General features: G+C 39.5%; 1 protein-coding gene across 33 annotated transcripts in view; it reads left to right on the top strand.

Moving 5' to 3' along the window:
- KCNMA1 (potassium calcium-activated channel subfamily M alpha 1) overlaps positions 1 to 24,461 on the top strand; it is a 936,156-nt gene that overhangs the window by 259,131 nt on the left and 652,564 nt on the right. For 32 of the 33 annotated variants that reach the window (XM_056819947.1, XM_056819943.1, XM_056819916.1 and 29 more), the window contains one exon: positions 9,495 to 9,650. In XM_056819947.1, coding sequence (XP_056675925.1) covers positions 9,495 to 9,650 — 156 coding nt within the window. Of the gene's footprint in view, positions 1 to 9,494; positions 9,651 to 10,802 lie in introns of all 33 variants that reach the window. The other variant, XM_056820104.1, reaches the window with a different exon arrangement.

Genomic DNA, 24,461 nt, shown 5'->3' with positions numbered 1-24,461 from the left:
TTAACTTGGAAGGAAGCTGGGGTTTCCTGTGGCCAACATGAAGAGGTAGGGCATTCCAGGGAGAGTTGGGCAGAGTACAGAATATACTACCTAGGTTAGAGCACAAGATACATCAGGGGGAATGATGTGAAGTCAATCTGAAAACACGGATTCAAGTCTCTGTGAAGGTCTTTAAATGCCCAATAGAAGAGTTTTGTGGCAGCGAGGTAATATAGTGGGTAGAGTGCCTCCAGGATGGAGGCAGGAAGAGCTGAGAGTTCAAATCCAGCCTCAGACACTCATTGCCTATATGACCCTGATCAAATAATTTAATCCTGTTTGCCTCAGTTTCCTTATCTGTAAAATAAGCCAGAGAAGCAATGGTAAATCCCTCCAGTATTTTACCAAAACAAACCAACAAACCAACAAACCTGCAAATGGGGTCACAAAGAGGGGGGCATGACTGAACAAGTGTCAGTTAGCAGGGAATGGGGAAAGAAAGAAGACTCCCAGACAAGTTCCAGAGAGAGGCAGGGAGGCTTCTGATAATAGAGGCTTTCTCTGGATGAGGACAGCCCCTGCTCTTAGGGGGCTAGATCTGGAATGTTGTCTCTTGACCCATACTGGGCTGGCTTCCTAGGCTGTGAATGAAAGCCCATGAAGCTAACTTTGAAACAGGAAGCCATGCTTCCTGTCCAACGGATGGCTTGTCATGTTTGACACAATCAGGGTGAGGTCCAGCAAGGCTGTCCTAGAAATGACACACAAATCATTCATTTGTCTTTCCTGAGCCTGATGGTTTGCCTCAGGTCAGGTATGTGAAGGCTGCCAAAGGGTGAGAGAGAAGGAAGTCAGGGATGGCTGGTTTCCCAACCCCTACCACAGTGCCTGGTAGTCATTATTGATCAATCATCTCAGTCATGGCTGACTCTTTGTGACCCTCTTTGGGGTCTTCTTGGCAAAGATAATGGTATGTTTCCAATTTCTTTCTGCCAATCATTTTATAGATGAGGAGACTGAGGCAAACAGGGTTAAGCGACTTGCCCAGGATCCCATAGAGTAAGTATCTGAGGCTGGATTTGAATTCAGGAGGATGTCTTCCTGGCTTCAAGACTGGTACTGCTTCCCTAAGCCACCTGGTACTTAGTAAGTGCTTAATAAATGTTTATGAACGGATTGACTAGGTTAAAATCATTGTCATCAATAAGGGAGTATGGTAGAAGGGGGAAAGTCACTGGACTTGGGTTTGAGTTCCATCTTTGATGCCTAAGACATATGTGGCTTCGCCAAGTAATTTAATCTCTCCAACATACTGGTGTTCTGGAATATACAGCTGGAGATAAAGAAAAGGAAGGTCGTGGCGGGTCAGAAGCCAGACAGTATGATGGAAAGAATGCTGAACTTGGAGTCACAGGACCTGAATTCAAATCCCAGGTCTGGTGCTTCCTCCCAGTGTGAATGAGGATACATTTCTTTACTTCTCTAGACTATCCTCCTCTGCAAAATGGGAAAGTTGAACTAGAGAACCCTTAATGTCCCTTCTAGCATTATCGCAATGATCCTATGACTGCCATCCAGGTATCATGCCCTTTCATAGAAAGCCAATGAAGGATAATGGATAGGGTTCTGAACTTGGAGCCAATAAGACATGGGTTTGAATCCTGCTTCAGACACATTATCTGGGTGACCCTGGAGCAGTGAACTGACATCTCCCAGCCTCAATTTCCCCACCTCTATGAAAGATAAATGATAATAAAACCTACCAAAGAACTTTATTTCACGAGATAGCATTCCTATTGTTATAACATAGTCATAACAACTGTCTTTCTAAGTATTCTAAGTATCTGAGGCAGCTAGATGGCTGTGTGCTGTGGAGTCAGAAATCCAGTCTCAGAAAAAACCAGCAAGTCACTTCTGTTTGTTTCTCTTTCAAGGGGGATAATAATAAATCTTTGCCTTCCCTTGCCTTGCCTCCCATCATAGTTATCTATCTCCATGCCTGAAAACCTCACATTCGCTTTGTTTATCATCCATACTTCCCACATGCTTTGTCTCTACCATTGTGTATTACCATTTATACATCTATAGTCCTTAGCATCATTTCTAGCTCCCCCAGTATTTTTGCTTGTAGGGATCAAGGCTGGCTGTGATTTTATTAGTACAGGAAAAGCCCTCTACTGACGCAAGATGGCATCTCCTATCCAATGTAGTCTTAGAGAGTTCCCAGAGCACTTGAGGGAATTAAGTGACTTTCTCCAGGTCACACAGACAGTATGTGCAAAACACGCAGGACTTGAACTCAGTTCTCTTCTTGGATTGGTTCTGTCTTACAGATTCTGTAGGTTTTATCTCTTTGTTTTTGTTACTGTAGCTTCCTCCAGTTCTATTTGTGGATATTTATATTATTATAGGTTTTATTTATTTATTTCTAGGGTTTATTTATGGAGTTGAGGGGGAGGTGTTGATTTCATAATGATAGGGTGATTTCTAGATTTGAGGAGAGAAATTCTCTTTGTCATTTGAAATCAGACATGGTTTATATTTCCTATAGTTTTATACAGGGTTTAGTGGAACGAGCATTGAACTGGAAGTCAAAACACCCAAGATTCTTTTCTAGTTCTCCCAATAATTAAATGAATAACCTTGAACAAATCACTTCCTGTTTTTGGGCCTCAGTTTTATTTATAAAATTTGAGGAATGGACAATAATAATCACTGACATTCATGTAGTGCTTAACTTAATCACTTTCTGTTTTCATTAATTAGCAAGTCAACTTGTTTTTTTAAGAATTTTTCTTTTTTTAAAACAGATCTTACAGAGAACAATTTTAATAGAAATAATATTTTAATACTATCTAATAAAACATATTACACATCATATAATTATCTATTACATACATATATTGACATGTTATGTTACATATAAATATATTTTATATAATGTATAAATATATCTAATATAAATAAATAAAATTTTAATACCCACTTAATTATTTTACATATAATTTCAACATAATTGATTTTCTTTATAATTCTACATATTTTGTTTCATGCATTTAAAATATTCTCAGGAAGGGCCCAAACATTTTACTAGATGCTTTTCACATATACTATTTCAGATTCTTACCTAGTTCTTTATGGTATTATCAATGCCATCTTATCGATGAGGAATCGTTGTGGTTAGTGTTGTTCAGTCCTTTAAGTCACATCCAACTTCATCAGCCCATGTGGGATTCTCTTGGCAAAAATACTGGAGTGGTTTGCTCTTTCCTTCTCCAGCTCATTTTACAGATGAGGAAACTGAGGCAAACAAGGTGAAGTGACTTTCCCAGGATCACAGAACTAGTAAGTGTCCCAGGCCAGATCCAGACTCAGAAGATGAGTCTTCCTGCTTTCAGACCCAATACTGTACCATCTCATTGACCTTATACTGAAAAAAGGTTAATTTATTTGACTTGCTCTGGATCACACAGACTAGGAAGCAGGACTTATATTCAACTCATCCAGACTCTAAGTCTAGCCCACTCTGACATGCCACATTGGCCATATAGCAAGAGAACTTTTTCTTCCACAAAAACAAAAACAAAAACTCTTGCCTTCTGTCTTGGGACCAATATTGTGTATTGGCTCCAAGGCAGAAGAGTGGTAAGGGCTGGGCAATGTGGGTTTAGTGACTTGCCCAGAGTCACACAGCTAGGAAGTGTCTGAGGTCAGATTTGAACCCAGGACCTCCTGTCTCTAGTTCTGGCTCTCCATCCACTGAGTCATTTACCTGCCTCTTAGCAAGAAAACTTATAAGGATGCTTCTGGCTATCAAGGATTCTTAAAAAAAAAAAAAGGACCCTTCAGCAGTAACTTGGGAGATGGCAGTTTCCTGGCCTGGGACCTGCCTCTGCTTTGCTGTACGGTCTCAGGTAGACCACATGGTCTCTGGGCTGCCCTCCCCTTTATCTATAACAGGGATGAGAAGCTTCATTTTCACTAGGATTGGGCAAGTGTGAACCAAAGGAAGATAAATGCCTATGAGAGAGTTGGAAGCCTCTGGTACAGAGAGCTGCTATCTAGATCTGAGACAAGGATTTGTAAGTCACTGCCAGACTGGAACAAGGACCAGTTGGGCTTTGTCTGGCTCCTCTCTTTCCCTCCTCCCTAACCCCCCCCCCCCCACCAGCATTTCCTGAAGCCCTGGTTCCTCTACTTAGTAATTAGGCTTACAATGATTCCATGTAACTAAATAATAACAAATGCATTATCTCCTTTTAGTCTGTGTTTTTCCTTGCCTATCATAAAGTAATTAAAATAATGAATGCCTTGTAAAACAATAGGTAAAAGGGCTGGAAAGATAGTATTATCTGCCATATACCTCTGTTGCCTGTGAATTATTCACTAATTAAAAATCTATTTGGTTTGTGCGGAATCCTGGGTGTCCTCCCCTTACTTCCCTCTGCCGCCCCCCAGTCTACCCCACCCCCAGTGCTTTCTGAATTTCCAGGAGCCAGAGTTTATTGAATTAAATTGAATTAAATGGGTAGAGGGTGGGGAAAAGAGGGAAGTTGACACTGAACTCAAATGTCACTCGCAGTCACTGCCTAGGAGGAGAAAACTTGGTAAAGCATCTTTCCTTTAGGCTCCTACTTAGAATCCCAGAGTATCTATGATAGGAGGGTCTAAGAGGTCTTTCATGCAAGGACTTAATTTCTAGACTTGACTTCATTCCCAACTTGCTATGTATCCTTGGGCAAATGACTTAAACTCTAAATCTCTAAGCCTCTCCCCCCCCCCTCCCTCTGTGTGTGTGTGACGGAGGGAGGGAGGGAGGGAGGGAGGGAGAGAGAGAGAGAGAGAGAGAGAGAGAGAGAGAGAGAGAGAGAGAGAGAGAGACCGAGACCGAGACAGAGACAGAGACAGAGAAACAGACAGAGAAACAAAAACAGAGACAAATACATAGAAAGGGAGGGAGGGAGGAGAGAGAGATGGAGATAAGAGAGACAGAGAGAGAAAGAAAGACACACAGAGTTTTTTGAAGGCTATAAGATTTATAAAACACTTTGTTCATAACAAACTTGTGAGGTAGATTGTAAAATTGTTAACATCCCTGTTTTACAGATGAGGAAAACCGAGCCTCTCTCTGATAGACCAAATGACTTGCCCTAAATCACCCAGCTAGTGTCTAAGTTGGGATTCACACTCAGGTCTCCTGACTCTTTAAGTATAAGGCATTATGCTGTAAACCTTGGGTTCCTAATCTGTAAAATAGGGAAATGTTCCAAACTCTCTGTCTCATGGTATAGGCTGAGAAGGAGCATTTTGAAAGCATTATAAATGAACAAGGAGTCATTGTGTTTGTTTATTTTAGCCCAAATGAAATTATTCTTAAATTTTATAATAATAGAAGCTCTTTTCCCCCCTTTGGAACCCATCTTTTAATCTCTATGGGTTTGTCTTAAGGCAGATCTTGACTTCTCCATGATTTGTTAGAATGTCTTAGAGAGTTATTTTGGCATAAAAGGTTCATCATTCCATGAGTCTAGAGATGAGCATCCCCATGAAGATGTCGTCTTCATAGTTAAGAAGGCCACCTCTTCCCTGAGAGCCATCTCTTGGTTTCATGAGATACCCATTCGTTTTAGTATTGATAGTAGGAGTGGGGAAGTAGGATGACTTTCCACAGTTCAGAAACTCTACAACCTCTGTCAAAATTATGCAATGGAAAGAGGCACTACTACATTAGGAGATAAAATGCCAACAACAGCTAGCAAGCTAGCATATATTTTCACTTAAAGATCTGCAAAATACTTCACTAGTATTATTATTTTATCCTTATAATAACCCTGGCAATGGAAATTATTATTACTCCCATTTTACAGTTGAGGAAACTGAGCCAAATGAGTTAAGCAACTTGCCTAGGGTCACACAGCTAGTAAAGGTCTGAGATGAATTTGAATTCAGGTCTTCCTGACTCCAGGTTCAGCATTCTATCCATCATACCACTACTTAATCTCTTATCAGATCTTTAGTGAGTCACCTAGTCTTTTTAGGTCTCAGTTACTTCATCTGTAAAATGGGAGTTAATAATGCTTAGAGCTGGAAAGGACCTCAGGGATCTTCTAGTCAGAATTCTTTACTTTACAGATTTAGCAACTGAGATCTGAAGAGACTAATCGTCTTGTTATTCCAATTTTAATAAAGAATCAGAGCTGGAATGAGAACCTGGACCTCCTCTCTTCCACTGATACTCCAGGGTTCTTTCTGCTTTATTGTTTTTCTTTCCTACTGTATCACCTGTCTGAAGGAAATATTTTACAGCAATCTCTTGAGGTCCCTTCCAAATTCTAAGCTAAAGCAGAGATTTTGGGGGGAAGGAGCTATGATTTTATTTGTTTATAGAACTCTTGATGAGGAAATTCCTTTTGATGCAAAAAATTTCTCTATAGTTTTAGAGAATTGCTTTAGGCACCGATTGATTAAATGATTTGTCCAAGGTCAGGACTTAAATACAAGACTTGCTGGCTCTGAGAAATGTTTCCTGCATACTTTGCCATACTACCTTTCATATGAACATGATAAATTATGGTGGGGGGGCAGGAAGGGGAAGGAGATGTATTAGGCACTGTACTAAGCACTCTACAAATATTATCTCATTTGTTCCCCTGAGATGTAGGTGTTATTATTATCTACATTTTACAGTTGAGGAAACTGAGGCAAACAGCAATTAAATTACTTGCTCAGGGTCACACACAGAGTGTCAGAGGATGGATTTGAACTCAGGTGTTCTTGACTCCGGACCTGGTGCTTTGTGCACTTTGGTGCCACCTAGCTGTGATGTGAAATAAGGCAGTGGCAAGAGTTCTGATCTTGGATTCAGGGGGAGATTTAGGTTCTAATCCCAACTTTGTTATTTTGGAGCTGTCATTTTACTTTTCTGAACCTTTTCCCTTATCTATAAAAGGAGGATAATAATCTGCCCTCCCCATACACTCTCCTTGCCTAAAATGCACTCCCTATTTATTCCTCCCTCATAGAATCCCCTTTCTTCCTTTAAGATGATGCTCATGTACTATCTCCTCTATGGAGTCTTTCCTGATTGTACCCTACCGCCCCCTGAAATTTCCCCCCTTTCAAATTACCATATATTTAATTACTTTGTATGTATTTGTATTTATCCACTTTATATTACATATACATGTACATGTAAACACATATGCATATACACACATAATATGTATTGGGTTCTTCCATCCGAATGTATGGTTATTGTGAGTAGTAATTCTTCTCATTTTTATTTCCATTTTGTGTCCTTACTGTCTGACACAGTGTTTCACACAGAGTAGGAGCTTAATAAATACTTTTCGATCTACCTCACAGTGTTGTCTCAGTGAGAGAATTTCTGTAAAGTACTTATAATCTCTTAAAGTTCTTAGCTCTTAGTATAATAACTTTAGAAAGAGCAGGAGGTCCAGGAACCATGTTTGTAGGTTCCAGGTTAGATTTGAAACCCTTGATTTCCAGGCTGTCTTGGCAGTAGTGTGTACAGAGCCATTGTCACCAGCCCTGGGACTGAGCACACCCAGCAAACTTGGTCTGGGCTTCTTGACATTATCCAGCAGTAGCATTGTTTACAGATTGTGTTTACCCTATTATTAAGTTTTTCTATCTCTCCTCTCCCACTCTCAAAACACCAGAGTGGTGGGGGATCTTTTTATTGTAAGGGCAACATGACCTCATAAAGTATTAAAATCAATGTGGGGGGGTGGGAGCTGCAAACCAAGCCTTGTCTGCTGTCACCCATTGAGAGAGCTTTCCAGGAGTGTATTCATAATAAGCAAGTCTATTTCTATAGCAGCTGCTCTAATATCCATGATCTCATTTGATCCTCACTTCAGTCCTGGAAAGAAGGAAAGGCACATATTTGAAGGTGTCACAAGGGTGCTGGTACTAGGGGAGATTAGAAAATCTGAAGGGACCTATGATATGCAATTGTCAGCATAGGGATCAGGTCAGGAATTCAGGACCATGGAGAGCAGGGTTTAAAATGAGACCCCCTGCAATCTGAATACCATGAAGGAGATCCTGCTAAGGGGCAAGTTTATGTCTTGACTTAGAGTAGCAACCTTGCCTGACCACATTTTTTCACTTCAGCTGCCCCTTTGCCCAGCAGCTCAATAGGAGCACACAGCGGGTAAGGTGGGCAGCTCACAGGTGGCAGAGCTGGAGGGGAGTTGAGCACTCTGGCCACTCCCAGTCCCCCTCTCAATATTAGCTGAGGACATTCCTCACTTCACCCATCCCTCTACCTAGCAATGCAATGAGAGTGCTTTCTCTCTCCCCTCTGTAGGTTAAGGGACAGGGGTAAGGTGTGTATGGCACTTGGGGGAGAGGGGCATGGCACATAGTCTGGGGGGTGGGCACAATTCTTGATCTGGAGGGCATGGTGAGGGCAGGGTCTGGCACTTTGTTTCTAAAAGGTTCGCCATCACTGACCTAGACTTTCTTAAGTTTTCCTTGTCAGAATAAGAGGTTAGAGATTGAAGGTAACTGACTACATACCTGAATAGAATTTGATTTCTTGGGTAAAGCCTATTTCATTTTTCTCTCTGTATCCATAGTACCTAGTAGATTATCTAATCTGGCACATAGTAGGCATTTTACTAAATTGTGGATTGAATGCCTGATGATATTAAAAGAGCTGAAGCAAAGGCCCTTGATGTTCAGGAACAGAATTCAAATCTGAAGTAAACTGAAGTTTCCTGAGACAAACTCATTTTGGATGACTGGGTTATAGAATTAAGATCTAGTAGGATCTTCAAGGACCCCCTAATCCCAACCACTTCATTTTGCTGATGAGAAAACGGAAAATTGAAAGAGGTTGAGGTTGATTCAAGGACAAATGGAAAGCAATTAGTAGAAGGAAGGAGAATTAAAGGCTTATCATATTGTTTTCCTAGTACACATCTACCCTTAAGGAAACATATGATACAAAGAGAGGTTCTCTATTTTGAAATCCTTGAAAATGTGTCCCCCTCTGCTTTGCCGCTCTTTAATATTCCTTCCTTCTAACTTGGAGATTCAATATGTAGCCAGATGGAGTTCCATGTACATGCAAGCAACAATCTTTTTCTTACCTATGTTCAGAGCAAGATACTCTTGCTGACCTTAGAAAAGACATAATAATCAGGATGCCTTTTCTACCTTGGATCCTGGGGAGTGACCAATACTTATAAATGAGTGCTTTTAGACTATGGTGGTCTGTATCCATAGGACTGCCAATGGGAATGGAGATATATCCTTCTTAGTACCATATCAGTAGGTTGATTTTTCACATATTCTTGATGATGAAAGATCAAGGGCTCCCATAACATCACCATGTCAAGTTAATGGAGTCATTTCAAATAGATCCTTTCAGTGACACCCAAAGTAGAGTCCCCTGAATCTAATTCCACCTATTAGGTACTGGATTTTCTCTTTTTTTTCCTAGTTGACTTAATGTCCAAACCCCCTGTTTTCTCTGTTGTCAGGAGGCCCAGAAGATTAATAGTGGCATTGCTCAATCAGAGAACACCCTCAAATCATTGGATGAAAAAGAAGAGGCAGCAGAAGTTGGCTGGATGACCTCTGTGAAAGACTGGGCGGGAGTGATGATATCTGCCCAGACATTGACTGGCAGAGTCTTGGTAAGGCCCCTAACCCTCTCTTCACTTTTTTTTGCAATGTTTATCTATTGTTTTTGTTGTTTTATGGGGTGACCCTTTTCCCCATTGTCAACTATATCCTGAATATCAGACTCAAACATCCTTGTGTTTTCTGGTGATGAGGTATTGGCAAAGGAGAGGGACCCTGTATGCTGACAGAGGAGATGTGGAATCATTCCTAACCTTCCCTGTGCCTGAAGAACAAGAGTCTGGGTACTCTTCAAGAGAGTTCACTGAAAATGGGCTTCAGAGTAGTGGCTTGGGAGATCCACTTGGCAATAGTCATGGCTGGTGCCTCAGATTCCCCTTTCCTTTGCTGTCTTCCCTCATGAAAAGTCGGAGAGAATAGTCCCAAAAGTAAAAAAAAGTAGAGGAAATCAGTGCAAGGCTGGATGTCTTTCCAGGCTCCAGACACCAGTATCTTCTGGAATGGTAAAGGCAGGATTTGCTGGGCAGAGCAGCTTTGCCTGCCTGCCTCTAGAGGAGTAGAGGCCTTTGTTTTGACTTGAGAGAGTAATTTATATTTTCCTGCCATTTGGGGGGGCACATTTATCTTAGACTAGCTCCTCCCTTTATTTACCTGTTTTCTAATGTCTTTTCCTAAGATCTGGGTGAATTGGATCCTGATAGAATTGGAACCAGATATGTATTCATAGTGATTTGGAAATAAATTAGGTGTGTGCATTGCTCTGAGGTTATATTATTTCCTCACTGGACTTACTGGAGGAAGAGCACTGGATTTGAACTGAGTGGACCTGGGTTCAGATTCTTGTTTTGCCACTTGTCCATTTGATGTTGTAGAAGTCATGTGTCTCCTCTCTGAGGGGCACAGTTTCTGAATCTGTGAAATGAGGAAATCAGATGAAATCATTTCTGAGATCTCTCACTGCTCTGATTCTCATTCATTTGCTTTAAAGAAATTCAGAAGAAGGAGAGAGAGCATTGGGATGGAAAGGTCAGAGGAAGTTTCCAAGATGGGGGCGGGGGGGGGGTTGAAACCACATAGGACCATTGTAAAGAATTGGAGATGGATAGTCTGGGGAAGGGAAGGCTGAACAGGGACATGATGACTGCTTTCAACCATCTGGATTGTTTTATGGGGAAAGGGATTAATGTTTATCTTCATTCTTCCAGAGGACAGAGCAAGAACCAAGAGGTAGAAATAACAGAGGCAGATTTGGGCCCAATAAAAGGAAGGACTTCTAAAAGTTAGAGCTGCCACAAAGGTAGACTGGCCTTCTTCAGAATGTTATGAGTTGTTTGAACAAGGACTCATTCATCAGTTGTCAGGAATGTTATTGAGGTGATTTGTTTATCTCATCTAAGATTTGAACTAGTTAACATTGAAGGTACCTTAAATTTATTTCACTTTACCCATTCATGGTTATGTTTTGGATCCCATTATCATACAGAATCCCAAGGTCCTGAGCTTGATAAAGTCTCCAACATCATCAGTGAAAAATGTTCCTTTGTGGGTCCTCAGATATTATTTCTTAGCTATGTGACCTTAGGCAAGTCACTTAACCCCCATTGCCTAAATCCTTCACCTCTTCTACCTTGGAACTAATATTTAGAATCCATTCTAAGATAGACAGTAAGACTAAGATAGTAAAGACAAAAAAAAGTGTTTTGATTCTTTCACCTATTTACATAAAACCTCCTTTTTTTCTATTATAGTAACTAGTGACCTCTTTACTCCAGTGTTCTCAGTTTATATCCCCTGATAGAACTTCTTGTTTTCATGCCTATACTTGGTCCCATGGTCTCCCATGAATAATTCACTAGCAACACCCTTTAGAATCCCTTGCCCTCACCTTGTTAATCCTCAACAGTGGGTGACTAACCAATCAATTTCTCTAATATTGCTCCCAAGAAACAGGATCACCAAAGATTGAACCTATTTCTCCCATTATTTATCATACATAATATCTAGTGGGCTCTCCTTCATATCAGTAATTCTTTTATTCTTTATTTGATAATAATAACAATTATTGTTACTAGCAATTTAGATAGATTTAAAAGTGTGTAAAGTGCTATATGTGTGTGTGTCTATTCACAAATATATGTATATATATTTCCATTTGATCTTCTCAACAACTCTTTAAGACAGATGAGGAAACTGAGACTGAGAGGGTAAATAACTTGCCTAGATTTATATAATGAGCAAATGTCTGAGGTAGGAGTTGAACTCAGGTCTTTTTGATGGAAGTTCCCCATTCTACCCACTCTGCCCCACCTGGCTGCCTAGCTGATGCCTATCACATTTTTCAGGGGACACTTTCTCAAACCGTTTTCTCTCCAAAGGCTTGACTTCACTCCTATCCTAGATGCAACCTTATATCTTACTTTGCTGAAAAGATTGAGTCCTCCTAATGGAAACTTCCTTAACTTCCCCCCTCTCCCCCAATACTTACTGGCACATTTATCCATTTTCCCCCTTTCTTCTTTTCAGTTCACTCCTTCTTTTCTAGTTTTTCCTCTGCTTCCTGGATTTTATGTATTACCAAAGGGCCCTGCCTTATCTTTTCTTTGTTTCTCTTTATATGCTACCTCCCTTAGCAAAGCCATTCTCCCCCACAGCTTTAACTCCTATGTCTATGCAATCTGCTCCCAAAGATGTGTTTTTTAAAATAAATGTTTATTGGCACTTTTACAGCACCTACGTTCCCAGATGTATGCTTCTCTGCCCCCCAACTCCAGAGACCCATTCTTTACAATAAAAAAATATTTTAAAGAAAACAATTCAGCAAAAATAGCCCACATATAGAAAATGTCTCATTGTATATGCAGTTTTACACACCCATATTCTCCCACCTTCCACAGAGAGGTAGGGAGGTGCAGCTGTCTTATTTCTCATTTTGTGATGCATATGTTTTTCTAGTTCTGACTCTCTTCTGAGCTGTAGATCCTTATCTACAAATACCTTTAGGCCATCTCCCACTGGGTGTCTCATTAGGACCTCAAACTCAACAAATCCAAAGCCAAAAAGGCATTTCCCTAAAGCTGATGCTTCTTCACTATTTCTTTTTGTGCCATTAAAATCAATCAGTTTATCACCAAGCATCTATTAGCTCCCACTAATACCAGGCACTGTGCCAGATACTGGAGAAACAAAGAGAAAAATGACTCAGTTCCTGATTTCAGGAACTTCCATTCTGCCAGAAGAGACATGTACAATAGCATATTTGTGAAATATAGGCAGATAGGGATGGGACCTGCGATTTTATTACTGTATGAAACTCCCATATGAGGAAACTCTCTCCTCTGATATGGATCAACATCTTCTTTGCAACTAATAGTTACAAAGAATTGCATATAGAACTTGGAGGTTAAATAACTTGCCTAGAATCACATAGTATGTATCAGAGGAGAAAATAATTTAAAAACTTTATTTTATTAAATATTTCCCAACTTTATGTAAGCATTTTTAACATTCATTTGTTAAAGTTTTGAGTTCTAAATTCTCACTCCCTTTCTCCTGCCTCTCCCCCCTTGAGACAGCAAATGATATATCAATTATATGTGTAAAGTCATGCAAAACACATTTCCATGTTAGCCATGTTGCAAAAACAAATGCATACATAAAACAAGAAAAATAAAGAAAGTAAAAAAAAGTTTGCTTCAATCAGAATTCATCAGTTCTCTTTCTGGACATGAATAACATTTTTCATCATAGATCATCATCTTGATCAGAGTAGCTAAGTCTTTCCCGGTTGATAATAATCCTTACAACAATACTATTGCGGTATATAGTGTTCTCCTGGTTCTGCTCACTTCATTCTCCAATTACTTCATAAAAGTCTTCCCAGGTTATTCTGAAACCATCCTGCTTGTCATTTTTTATAGCACCATAGCACTCCATCACAACCACATACCACAGCTTGCTCAGCCATTCCTCAATTGATGGGCATCCCCTCAATATCCAAATCTTTGCCACTACCAAAAAAAAAAAACTGCTATGTGTTTTTGTACAAATAGATTCACCCCTCCCCCCCCTTTAAGATCTTATTCATGTAGAGATGTAGTGGTGGTATTGCTGGGTCAAAGGGTATGCACAGTTTTATAACCTTTGGGCCATAGTTCCAAATTGTACTCCAGAATGATTGGACAGCGTGTTACTATCCTAAATTTTTCACATACCTTTCAGCGTTTGTCATTTTACTTTTCTATGATGTTAGAAAATATAATAGGTATGAGATATTAGTATTTCTTTAATCAATAGTGATTTAGAGTGTTTTTTTTATGTCACTATTGATATCTTTGATTTCTTCTGAAAACTGCCCTTTGACCATTTCTTATTTGGAGAAATGTCCATTTTTATAAATTTAGCTTAGTTCCCTTTGTATTTGAGAAATTAGGTTAACAGAAAAACTTGCTATAGAAAATTGCCTAGTTTTCTGCTTTTCTTCTAATTTTGGCTGCATTGTTTTTAAAAAAAATATTAAAAATCTATTAAAATCTTAATTCATGTAACAAAAAATTACCCATTTTACTTCTGTGGTCTTCACTGTCTCTTTTTTTGCTCATAAACTCTTCCTCTATCTGATAGGCACATTTTTGCATGCTCCCCTAATTTACTTATATCCCTCTACATCTAAGTCATTTATCAATTTTGACTTTATCTTGGTATATATGGTATAAGGTCTTGGTCTATGTCTAGCTTTTGCCAAACTACTTTCTAGTGGTGAAAATAATTAATGGTTGGGGAAATCCGAGAATGATTTGTATAGAAGGTAGCATTTGTGCTAAGTTTTGAAGGATTGAAAGAGGCCTTCTAGGAGTTAGAAGTGAGAAGAAAGTGAATTCTAGTCATGGGGAAAAGTCAGTGTAAAGGTATGAAGACAGAAGATGGAGTGACCAAGAAGGTCAAACTGGTTGAGTCACAGAGTACAGGAAGGGGTGTCATGTTTAACAAGGCTGGAAAGTTAGGTTGTGCCTCATCTCTTCCTTCTCAGATCAAATCCATTAACTAGTTTACTGCTAATCTCCCCCTTTCTTGGTTTCTACAGCTACTGCCCCAAATATAGCCTTGTGTTAGACTATGCCCATACCATTTCAAGGGCTTCCTAAGAGGATACCATTTTTAGGCTCTTCCCTCTACAATTTATTCTTGGATCCCTAGCCAGAGTGATTCTTCTTGAATGCTGATCTCTTCTTAAAAATGAGGAGAGCCTAAAGCCATCTAGCATATTAATGATAGGATTAGAAATAAGTTTTTTCTTCTTTTTTTAATCTCCTAGTTTAGTGCTCTCTCCCTTCTATATTCCATCCCTGACCTGAACTAAATATCTCTTATGATTCATTTCCCCATAAGCTACTGGGCTCTTGGCTGTTGTATTTTGACATTACTTTGTTTTAAATTAATTAGGTCCTGTGGCTTCTTGGCCTGACTCTTAATATTTGCTTATGCTGACATTGCCTGCGCACATGTCCAGGTTCACTACTATGCAGTCTGCTAGTTGGTCTCTTTGGAAAAAAAAATCTCCATCAGGCTAGGCTGAAACTTTTTTCCCCTACAAGCTCACAGAAACATAACATTTCCCAGCTAGATAGGACCTCAGAAATCATAGGATCATACTATCATAGACTTTAGAGATGTATAAAGCCTTAGAGATTATCTAATCCAATCACCTCCTATTTGTAAATTAGGAAACAAGCCTAGAAATGGTATACAATTTGTCTAGAGCCCCATAATTAGTTCAAGCCACAGCCCAGGGAATTTAAGCCTATGAGTCCCTTCTCAGAATCCTGGTTTTAAAAATGGAGGGAAATGCTAAATTTTAGTTAGAGGAAATGAAGATGTCATATTTTTCCTCTTACAAGTTCACAGATTCTTTGAATATAAGCGTAGGTCAGTGTGCCCTAGGTTAAGAATCTTTGCCTTAAAAGAAGGCAAGTTTTTGTTGTGAATTGAGAAATGAATTTCAATAGAGGTCTTGGCAAGGGGGCCAGAGGCATTTCTTTCAGAAATGCTGCCTTTCACACATACAGAGTTGTATTTATCTAGAGTTGTCCAAATGTTTATCCTTGTAACAACAGGCAGACAGAAGCAAGAAGAGTTGGTAGGAGTCAGATTTTCCCCTTTCAATTTTTAATGTGTTTTCCTTCATGCATGGCTCAGCTTTAACATCTGGCCTCTTTCTGACTCAACTTGTGGCTACAGAGTTGCTGCCCCCAGCTGGGTGCCCTGGCTACAGGCGTTTTGGGGAGCAAAGCTCCTCTAGGGAGAGATTCTTTGAGACAACCTTGGAATCCATTGAGTTGAAGTCCCACCTCTGACATGTACTGAAGTTGTGACTGTATCACACTTCTTTGCTCAGGATTTCCAGGGATTAAAAAGTGTGCACACAAGTGAGAGTATTAATTAAGCTCAAATGAGAAGGTTATTTATATTAATAAGCAATATGAGAGGTTATGTAAATATTATGACTTTGCAAATTTTCAGTCTTTCCAGAAACCATCCCTCCAGGGGTAAGGTTTGTCTCTTCTTAAATATAGTTCAAACCCTTTTGTATCTCTGAGCTCAGGGGGGCTGCTTCTTGGATAACAGATCTACAGTTGTGTCTTTACTCATTCCGGGAGTCCTTGACGGAACCTGCCAGATAGGGCTTGCATTCTATTGGGGTAGCCTTTGGAAACCTGGAGTCACCTCTAAGAGACCTCACATGCTTGATGCAAGACTCTAGTAGAGAAGTCAAATGGCAGCCATGAGAATCATCCACATTGATAAAGTGGTTTACAAACCTTTCATCAAAACAGCCTGGCGCACAAATATTCTTAGCATTGTCATCCCTATTTCAGGGATGAAGAAACTAAGGACTGGAGAAATACAACGCCTTGCTTTTGCTTACATAAAAGGTAAATGTAATAGGTGGCAATGAATACCAAGTTTTAGGGCTCTAAGACTCCTGGCCATTCCATACCATTAACCAGCTCCTCCTTTCTAAATAGCCCACCATAACTAACAGCTGTAGTTTTTCCAACAAAGGAATAATATCCATTAACAGTGATCAATACTGTTGAATCTCCCATTACTCTAAGAACCTTAGATGTCATGAAAGACTGTAGAAGTATGAAGACTGGAAGTTCTGCATATCCAGTGTTTGGATTACATCAGAAGCTGCAATAGGTCTAGGGTACTTTGGGTAGCTGGGCAGCTAGGTGGAACAGTAGATAGAGTTCAGACTTGGATCCAAGAAGACTCATCTCTTGAGTTAAAATCTGGCCTCAGATATTACTAGCTATGTGATCCTGTGCAAGTCACTTAACCCAATTGGTCTCAGTTTCCTGATCTATAAAATGATCAGGAAAGGAAGTGGAAATAGCAAACCATTCCAGTGTCTCTGCCAAGAAAATTCCAAATGGGGTCATGAAAAATAGGATATGAGTGAAATTATTGAACAACAACAAAAATGGCAGCAGCACTGTGTGTAGCATGGATCTGTATTCCATTCTCTGAGACAGAAACCAACAAACTCCTCCCTTCTTTGTGGGGATGAGAAAACTCATTTTTTCTGTTAGTATTTCTATAGTGAGTGAGTTTATTGTTCTTTAAAATCTGCTTTTTGATTATAAATTCCTTCATATTAGATCTTTCCAAATTTATTTTTTATACTATTATTGATGTCTCTACTATCATCATGCTTATCCCAAGTATTCTCCCTTTCCCTTCTCCTTCCCCTCTCATATAACAAATTGTATATTTTTGGAAAGGAAAAAAAATCAGCACAACAGATTGAAACTTTGGAAAAGTCTGAACATCTATGCCTTATGTAACACCTGTGGACCTTCTGACATCCTGAATGGGTGGTTTGGAAGTGTCTTCTCATATCTCTTTGAGTTCTCCTTGATCTTTAAAATTGTATTACATTTGCTTTTGATTTTGGAGGAGTATAGTGGTTCTCTCCATTTATATTTCTGGAGTTATTAGGTATATTAATACCAATACTCTTAACAAGATGAGATGATCAGTATACTTCTAACGGGAGGCAGTGAGAGAACATGCTTTCTGCCATTTCATACAATAGAAAGTCACCAACTTAAAGATGGTATCAAGTTTCTTATAGGGAGCAAAGAACAAGATTCAGGAATAGGAGTAGATGTGTAATTAGTGTGGGGTGACCAGAGATCTGTCTCAGTGTGCCATCAGTAGCCTAGGAAAAACTATCTAGTTTGCAAGACTAATTACTGAAAATAAGAAACTACTGGTTGGCACATGCTTCTCTGTCTCTCAGCAGCCACACCTAGTAAAGTCCCCCTTGTTCCCCAGCCCTGACTCTCACACCTCTCTTCAACATTTCCCCAAACAATTCTCCTGAGTTACCTTAAAGGGTTCCACTTGAATGGAGGACATACTTTATGCCTTTTGCCCCAGACACAAAAAAATGCTTGTTATAGCCCTGATGGCCATTTAAAAGATCTTAGGTGGCACAATGAATATAAAGCTCCAGGTCTGAAGTCAAGAAGTCATCTTCTTCAGTTCAAACCAGCTTTATACATTTACTAGCTGTGTGCAACCCTAGTCAAGTCTCTTAACTCTGTTTGCCTCAGTTTTCCCATCTGTGAAATGATCTGGAGAAGGAAATGGCAAACCACTCCAGTATCTTTGCCAAGAAAACCCCAAATGGAGTCATGAAGAGCTAGACATGACTGAAACAACTGAACAGCAACAATAGACACCTCAGGGCTGGTTTTGACACTAAATTGTGTAATATTGTTCAAATCACATTACCTCCTGGGCCTTAACTTCCTTATCTCTACAGTAAGAGAGATTGGATTAAATAAGGTTCCCATCAAGCTTTAGAACCTATATTAGTCTGTATTAACCATATTTTTTAAACCTTAACTCAACATAAATTCATATTCAAAGGCTGCTAGCCACAACTGGTACCTGCTCCTTTATAGTCTTGACCTATCTCATTCATATATTAAAAACAAACAAACAAACCTGAGCTTAATATAGACTTATTTGAGCTTTAGAACTTTTTGAGAATAAACATTTATTTCAGAGACAGCTGAAGCTCCTTTACCCTCTCATTTTCTCCCAGGGTCTGACTCCTTGGACTAGGGTGAGATTGGGAGAGGCAGCGAAGGAGCACTATTCAAGGATATCTCTATTTAGAGATATCAAGGAGAATAAGAGAGAATCAATCCTATAATCTCAAGAAAGAGCTCCAATTCATTTCCTGCTCCCCAAATTTCTCTTTTTATTATAAACTCTGGACTTTGCACCTATGGGCTTCTCCAAGTCCCTGGAATTCATTTCTACTATGCTGCATGGAATCATTAGACCTACGGGACCATAGAGGATTGGTTTCTCTCTAATACATACTAGTTGTGTGGCCCTGAGCAAGACACGTAACCTCTAAATTAAATTTCTGGGGGAAATTATCCTCATTGGTAGTTCCCTTCACCAGTGAAATCATAGGTCTGACATGAAAGTTGCATGGCAGTTTCCTAACATATAACATTAAGTAATACTTTCAGCTCTGAAAAGTACTTTGCTTATATTGTCTCATTTGATCCTCACAACAACCTGGGAGGTAAGTGAATTAAGAGAACAGGTACTCCCAGTGAGCCCTAGGGCACTTTCTGTGAAGTAGTCCTTCCTCCTTGTAATAGATGTTCACCCCAGATCTCCTATAGTGGTGACCTCTCTTTTTGCTATTACCCATCCTTTTCTGGCATCTTGGCTACCTGGATTCTTCCTAGCTCTAGGTGAGGAACAAAAGAAGCCCTTCTTTCCTTCACATAACCAAGGCATGGAAGGGTTAAAATTGAGCCAAATTATATGAATGACAATATAAGGTATAACATTTATTTGATTCTTAAGTTTACCTAGATGGAAAGTTTTTTTCTCTCATTCTTTTTGACCCTGTCTACTGGGGGATTATAAATCCCCCCTCTTTAACCTCTCTGAGTCCTAACCTTACCCTTTGCCATTTTATAGCACTGGAGTGCTTAATCCCCATCTCTCATGTTGCCATGCCTGTCCTGACACACTCCTCTCAAATCCCTGGGTTTGCTTTTTTCTCTTTCAGACTGTTCTTGCCACCATTGCCACTGGCCCAATGGCTTCCTTTCTATCACATTTATGAAAATGTGATTTGATAGTCTCCCTTTTCTGTCATTTTGCTAGTTAAACCTTTCCCCAGCTATCTCAAATAATACTTCAAGAACTATTACAACTAATTTAACTGAATGGAAATAGACTTCTTTTGTTTCCATTGTGGGGAGAAATTAAGGGTTGGGACTTCCTTTCCCCACCCAGACAGACAGACAGACAGACAAAATACTCCTTATTCCTCTAAACACAGGCTACTTTGAATCTCCATCTCTCTCTGCTAGCTCTTCTATTTATCTCTTGATCCATTCATCTATCTATATATCTATGTATCTACATATCTACATAGCTATTTATCCATCCATCCATCTATCTTATCTATCTATCTATCTATCTATCTATCTATCTATCTATCTATCTATCTATCTATCTATCTGTCTGTCTGTCTGTCTGTCTGTCTGTCTGTCTGTCTGTCTGTCTGTCTGCCTGCCTGTCTGTCTGTCTGTCTATCTTTCTATCCATCACCAATTTGTCCTGATATCATAGGGCATAAAAGGAAATGTATGTCAAAGACACCCTGTAAACAATGAAATAATCCTGTTAGTTTAATGGAGTTAAATAGATCTTCTTTCATAGTCAGACTGTTTGCACATGAAATTGGGCCCCTTGAATAAAGGCAATATGCTTAATCAAATATCGGAAACATTCTCAAGATATTCATTTGACTTTTCCTTTTAGGTAACTTTCGTGGGGTGTGTTTTTTCCTTCTGCTGTTGTCTTTGAGCCTTCTTTCTAGGAAGACCTCTTGACAAAACGGTGCACAATTCTGTAGTGCTATCTCATCTTAGAGCTGGCAGAGACCCCAGAGGGTTTATAATCTCATATACTTATCTATAGGTGAAGAAACTGAGCTCCAAAGAGGGGATGTGACTTTTCCAAGGTCAGATGGTAAGATCATGGTAGTCAATAAACCTGAGTTTAATCCAGCTTTGCCATGTGCTTGCTTTTTACCTTGGGCAAGTTATTTGACTTCTGCAGATCTCATTTTCCTCATCTGTAAAGTGATGGGGAAGACCCCTTCCAATTTAAGTTCTAGATGCTATGAACTGTAGTAACCATTCAAAACTATTTTTATCAGATTATTTTTTTTTCATATTTTAGGTAAATATAGGTAAAATTCACACACAATGAATGAATGAAAAAAATATTAAGCACTTAGTATGTGCTATGTACAGTATTTTGCTAAATGCTTAGAACAGGGATAAGGTCTGGACTTGGGGTTTCATTGGGAAAAGAGATTCCCAGGTGAATAAACAACTCTCGGTATTGGCACACTTCAGCACTTTTTCTGCAACTCATAGGTTATAAAGCACCTAGTACACTCAGAGGTTAAGTGGTTTGCCCAAGGACCTAGAGTCAATACACATAAATGTCAGAGATGCAATTGTTCCTTGAATTCAAGGCTGGTTTTCTATCTACCCTGAGATTTTGGGGATATTAACATCCACCCATCCATCCATCCATCCATCTATCTATGTATCTATCTATGTATCTATGTATCTATCTAGTAATTGAAGGCAATTATTAGATATTTTTCTAGTAATGGCAGTAAAAATTTGATTACTATTTCTGGATAGTAAGGGAGTGATGGGTGTGTACAGCCACATGGCATGAGGATAGCCAGGGAACAACAGAAATAACACGGTGGGTCTGGGTTGGGGTAGTTGTGGTGAATATTCACTAAGGGCCTGGGCAGGAACCTGAGAACTGAGTGAGAGGTGCAGGCTAGATCACAGGAATATGGCATGAAAATAGCCAGAATATTCTGTACAGAACACTCCCATCATACACTGTGTATAAGAGAGTCGTGACATCCAGAAATGGCTCTGTCTTAGCAAAAATATCTCACATGGAAGGAGTGTGTCTCACTTTACAAGGTACATATGTTCCTGAAAAATGGTGTGTCAACTGATCTTTTGTATACTGAATCCAAATTAAAACTACTTATTTATAAGAATTTTACAGTAAATCATTTTCTAGGGGGAGTAATTGCCCCCTAAGTTATTTTTAGTGTAAATGTAGATTTTTCATATTGGGGATATGTTTAAAATGAGCCACACCTCATTGTCCTATCTTATAGGGCAATGAAAGGAATGTGTGTAATATTGTGATATGAATCTCCAGTGGATTACAGCTCACATTTCATTGATGCTAGGAATCCAGAGGAAGTATGGTATTGCACAATTAAAAAGAATGCTAGGTTTGGAGTCATAGGATTTGAGTTTAAACCTCATCATTGCCCCTTGCAACCTGTCTCACCTTGGGCAAGTCATCTAATATTTTTGATCCTTAGTTTCCTCATCTGTAAAATGAGGAATTGGACTTGAAGGATTCTGGAGTCCTTTCCAGTTCTAAATCTGGTACCTAGTAAGCAACCAGTAAGTATAGATTAAAAAAGCTAAGTTCAGAAATATCTTACTCTCTATATGTTTATATTCTATAAGGGAAGAGAATGTGTGCTGTCTATTGGTCTCTCTGTCTCTCTTTCTCTGTCTGTTTGTCTGTCTGGCTCTCTCTATCATCATTTCTCTAAAGCATTTACACAGATTATACACAGTGACTACCAAGTATTTGGGAAGAAGAATACTAAAATTATTTGGGGTGTTTTAGTAAAGTGTTCACATCAAAACTAATCATTGGGATGAGGTGTTTTTTTTAACTCTTACCTTCTCTCTTATAATTGACACTTATCAGTACCAAGGCAGAAGAGTACCTAGGTAATTGGAATTAAGTGACTTTCCAGGGTCATAGAGCTAGGAAGTGTCTGAGATAAGATTTGAACTCAGAACTTCTGTCTCCAGGCTTGGCTAACTGCCCCTCCTCGGATTGAGTTTTGACAAAAACTAGGGATACAAAGAGGTAGAGATATGAAGGGATGCATTCCAGGAATGAAGAAGAGCTTGTACAAAGCCATGAAAGAAAGATGGAGTATTTCATGTGAGAAACAAGAAAGCCCTCTTAGTTGGTCCTTAGAGTGTCTGAAGGGGAATAATATATAATAAACCCAGGAAAGGTAGATTAGAAGGGTTTTTAATGCCACCCCAAAGAGATTGTAATTTATCCTAACTATAACAGGGCATTCTGGAGTATTGAGGAATAGTATGGCCATACTTGTACTTGAGAGCTATGTTGGAAGATGGATTGCAGAGATGAAAGACAGGAAGACTAATTAGGAAATTACTGTAATAGTCCAAGAAAGAACAGATGAGGACCTAAACTAAGGTGGCTGCCATGTTTGTAGAGAGAAGAGAATAAATGTGGTGGTAAAATTGGTAAGATTTGGTGACTAATTATAAAGATGCAAGAAAGGAGAGTGAGGAGCTAAAGATGACACTGAATTTGTGAACTTGGGAAAAGGGGTAGCACCCTTGACAGAAATGGGAAATGCCATAGGACATACCAGTCAATAGCATAGATTGTGACCAATCTATCTGTTCCTTCTCATCCAAAGAGATGCACCCCAGCTCATCTGTCTTTCTCTATAGCTTTTAACATTTGTTGAGTTTTTCTGTTATCTGAAAGTGACTTAGCATGTGTGTGACTGTGTGCTTCTGATGGAGATTGTATGGGTCTATGGGAAGAGAAAACTGTTTGCATCCTCTTGTAGAATGTTAATATTAATTTGTACCACTTTTTGGCCCCCAAAATAGCCTTTTTATTTTAAAGCTTAAAAAGTTTGATTTTAGGAGGGAAGCTCTAACTGTCCCTGCCCAAGGATTGGGTTGGGCCTTTCCTTCTTTTGTCTTTGTAAAGGACTGGAAGGGTAGAGACCAGATCTTGTTTACTTGTAAACAAGGACTCTCTGGGATGGTGAAATAATTAAATGAGCTAGACAGACTCTTTTGAGGAAGAATGCACATGGTCAGGCAGCTATCCTTAATGCCCAGTAATTGCTCTTGGTATCCAGGAGACCTGCCTCTTGTCCAGATTGATGTCTGAATCCTCTAATCAAAGAGACTCTGGAAAAGAACCTTGCAAAGAGTATAAATTGACAGAGGGGACAGTAAGTCATGGCCTTTTCTGAGAATCATGGACTCAGGAATGCATGAGGTCTGGCTCTGGGCTGATTCAGACTGCTTGTGGAGTAGGTAGCTGGAAGCCACCAGGAGCCAAGAGTCTCTCTATCTCTCTCTCTCTCTCTCTCTCTCTCTCTCTCTCTCTCTCTCTCTCTCTCTCTCACACACACACACATACTTTTCTCTATTTAACAAATAATTATAAAATTAAGATATGGTTTCCAGAGGATTTTAATCACTACACCCTTAAGTTGCTTGAAACCTGACCAAATCCCCAATACACAGAGAAGAAAACTGAGGTATAGACTTACTAGACTTTCTTTCTAAGTCCCATAGGAGCCCACTTAAGCTTTCACTCTTCTTAGTGTGTAGATTCCCCCAAATCCTCCATCCCCCAACTTCTATGTTGGCTATCTCAAGAAGCTCAAACTGGGTTAAATGGATGGATAAGAAAGGCACTCATTAGACGATTATCCTCCCCCTTCCCAACGTCAGAATCCTCAAGGGTTCCATAGCCTTCTTAATTCATGCTGATTGGCTGAGTTTTCCTGTGAGTTTTGTAAAGAGTAGCTGCTATTTTTATTAGCTTCTTCTGTTGGCCTCTCTACACCACCAGGCTCCAGAAGTTGTGGTGGAAACTGGAGAGAAGCTCAG

The sequence above is a fragment of the Monodelphis domestica genome, chromosome 1, assembly GCF_027887165.1.
Source record: "Monodelphis domestica isolate mMonDom1 chromosome 1, mMonDom1.pri, whole genome shotgun sequence".
NCBI lineage: Eukaryota > Metazoa > Chordata > Mammalia > Didelphimorphia > Didelphidae > Monodelphis > Monodelphis domestica.
Note: the sequence above shows the minus strand (reverse complement) of the source record. Positions and strands in the feature narration are given on the sequence as shown.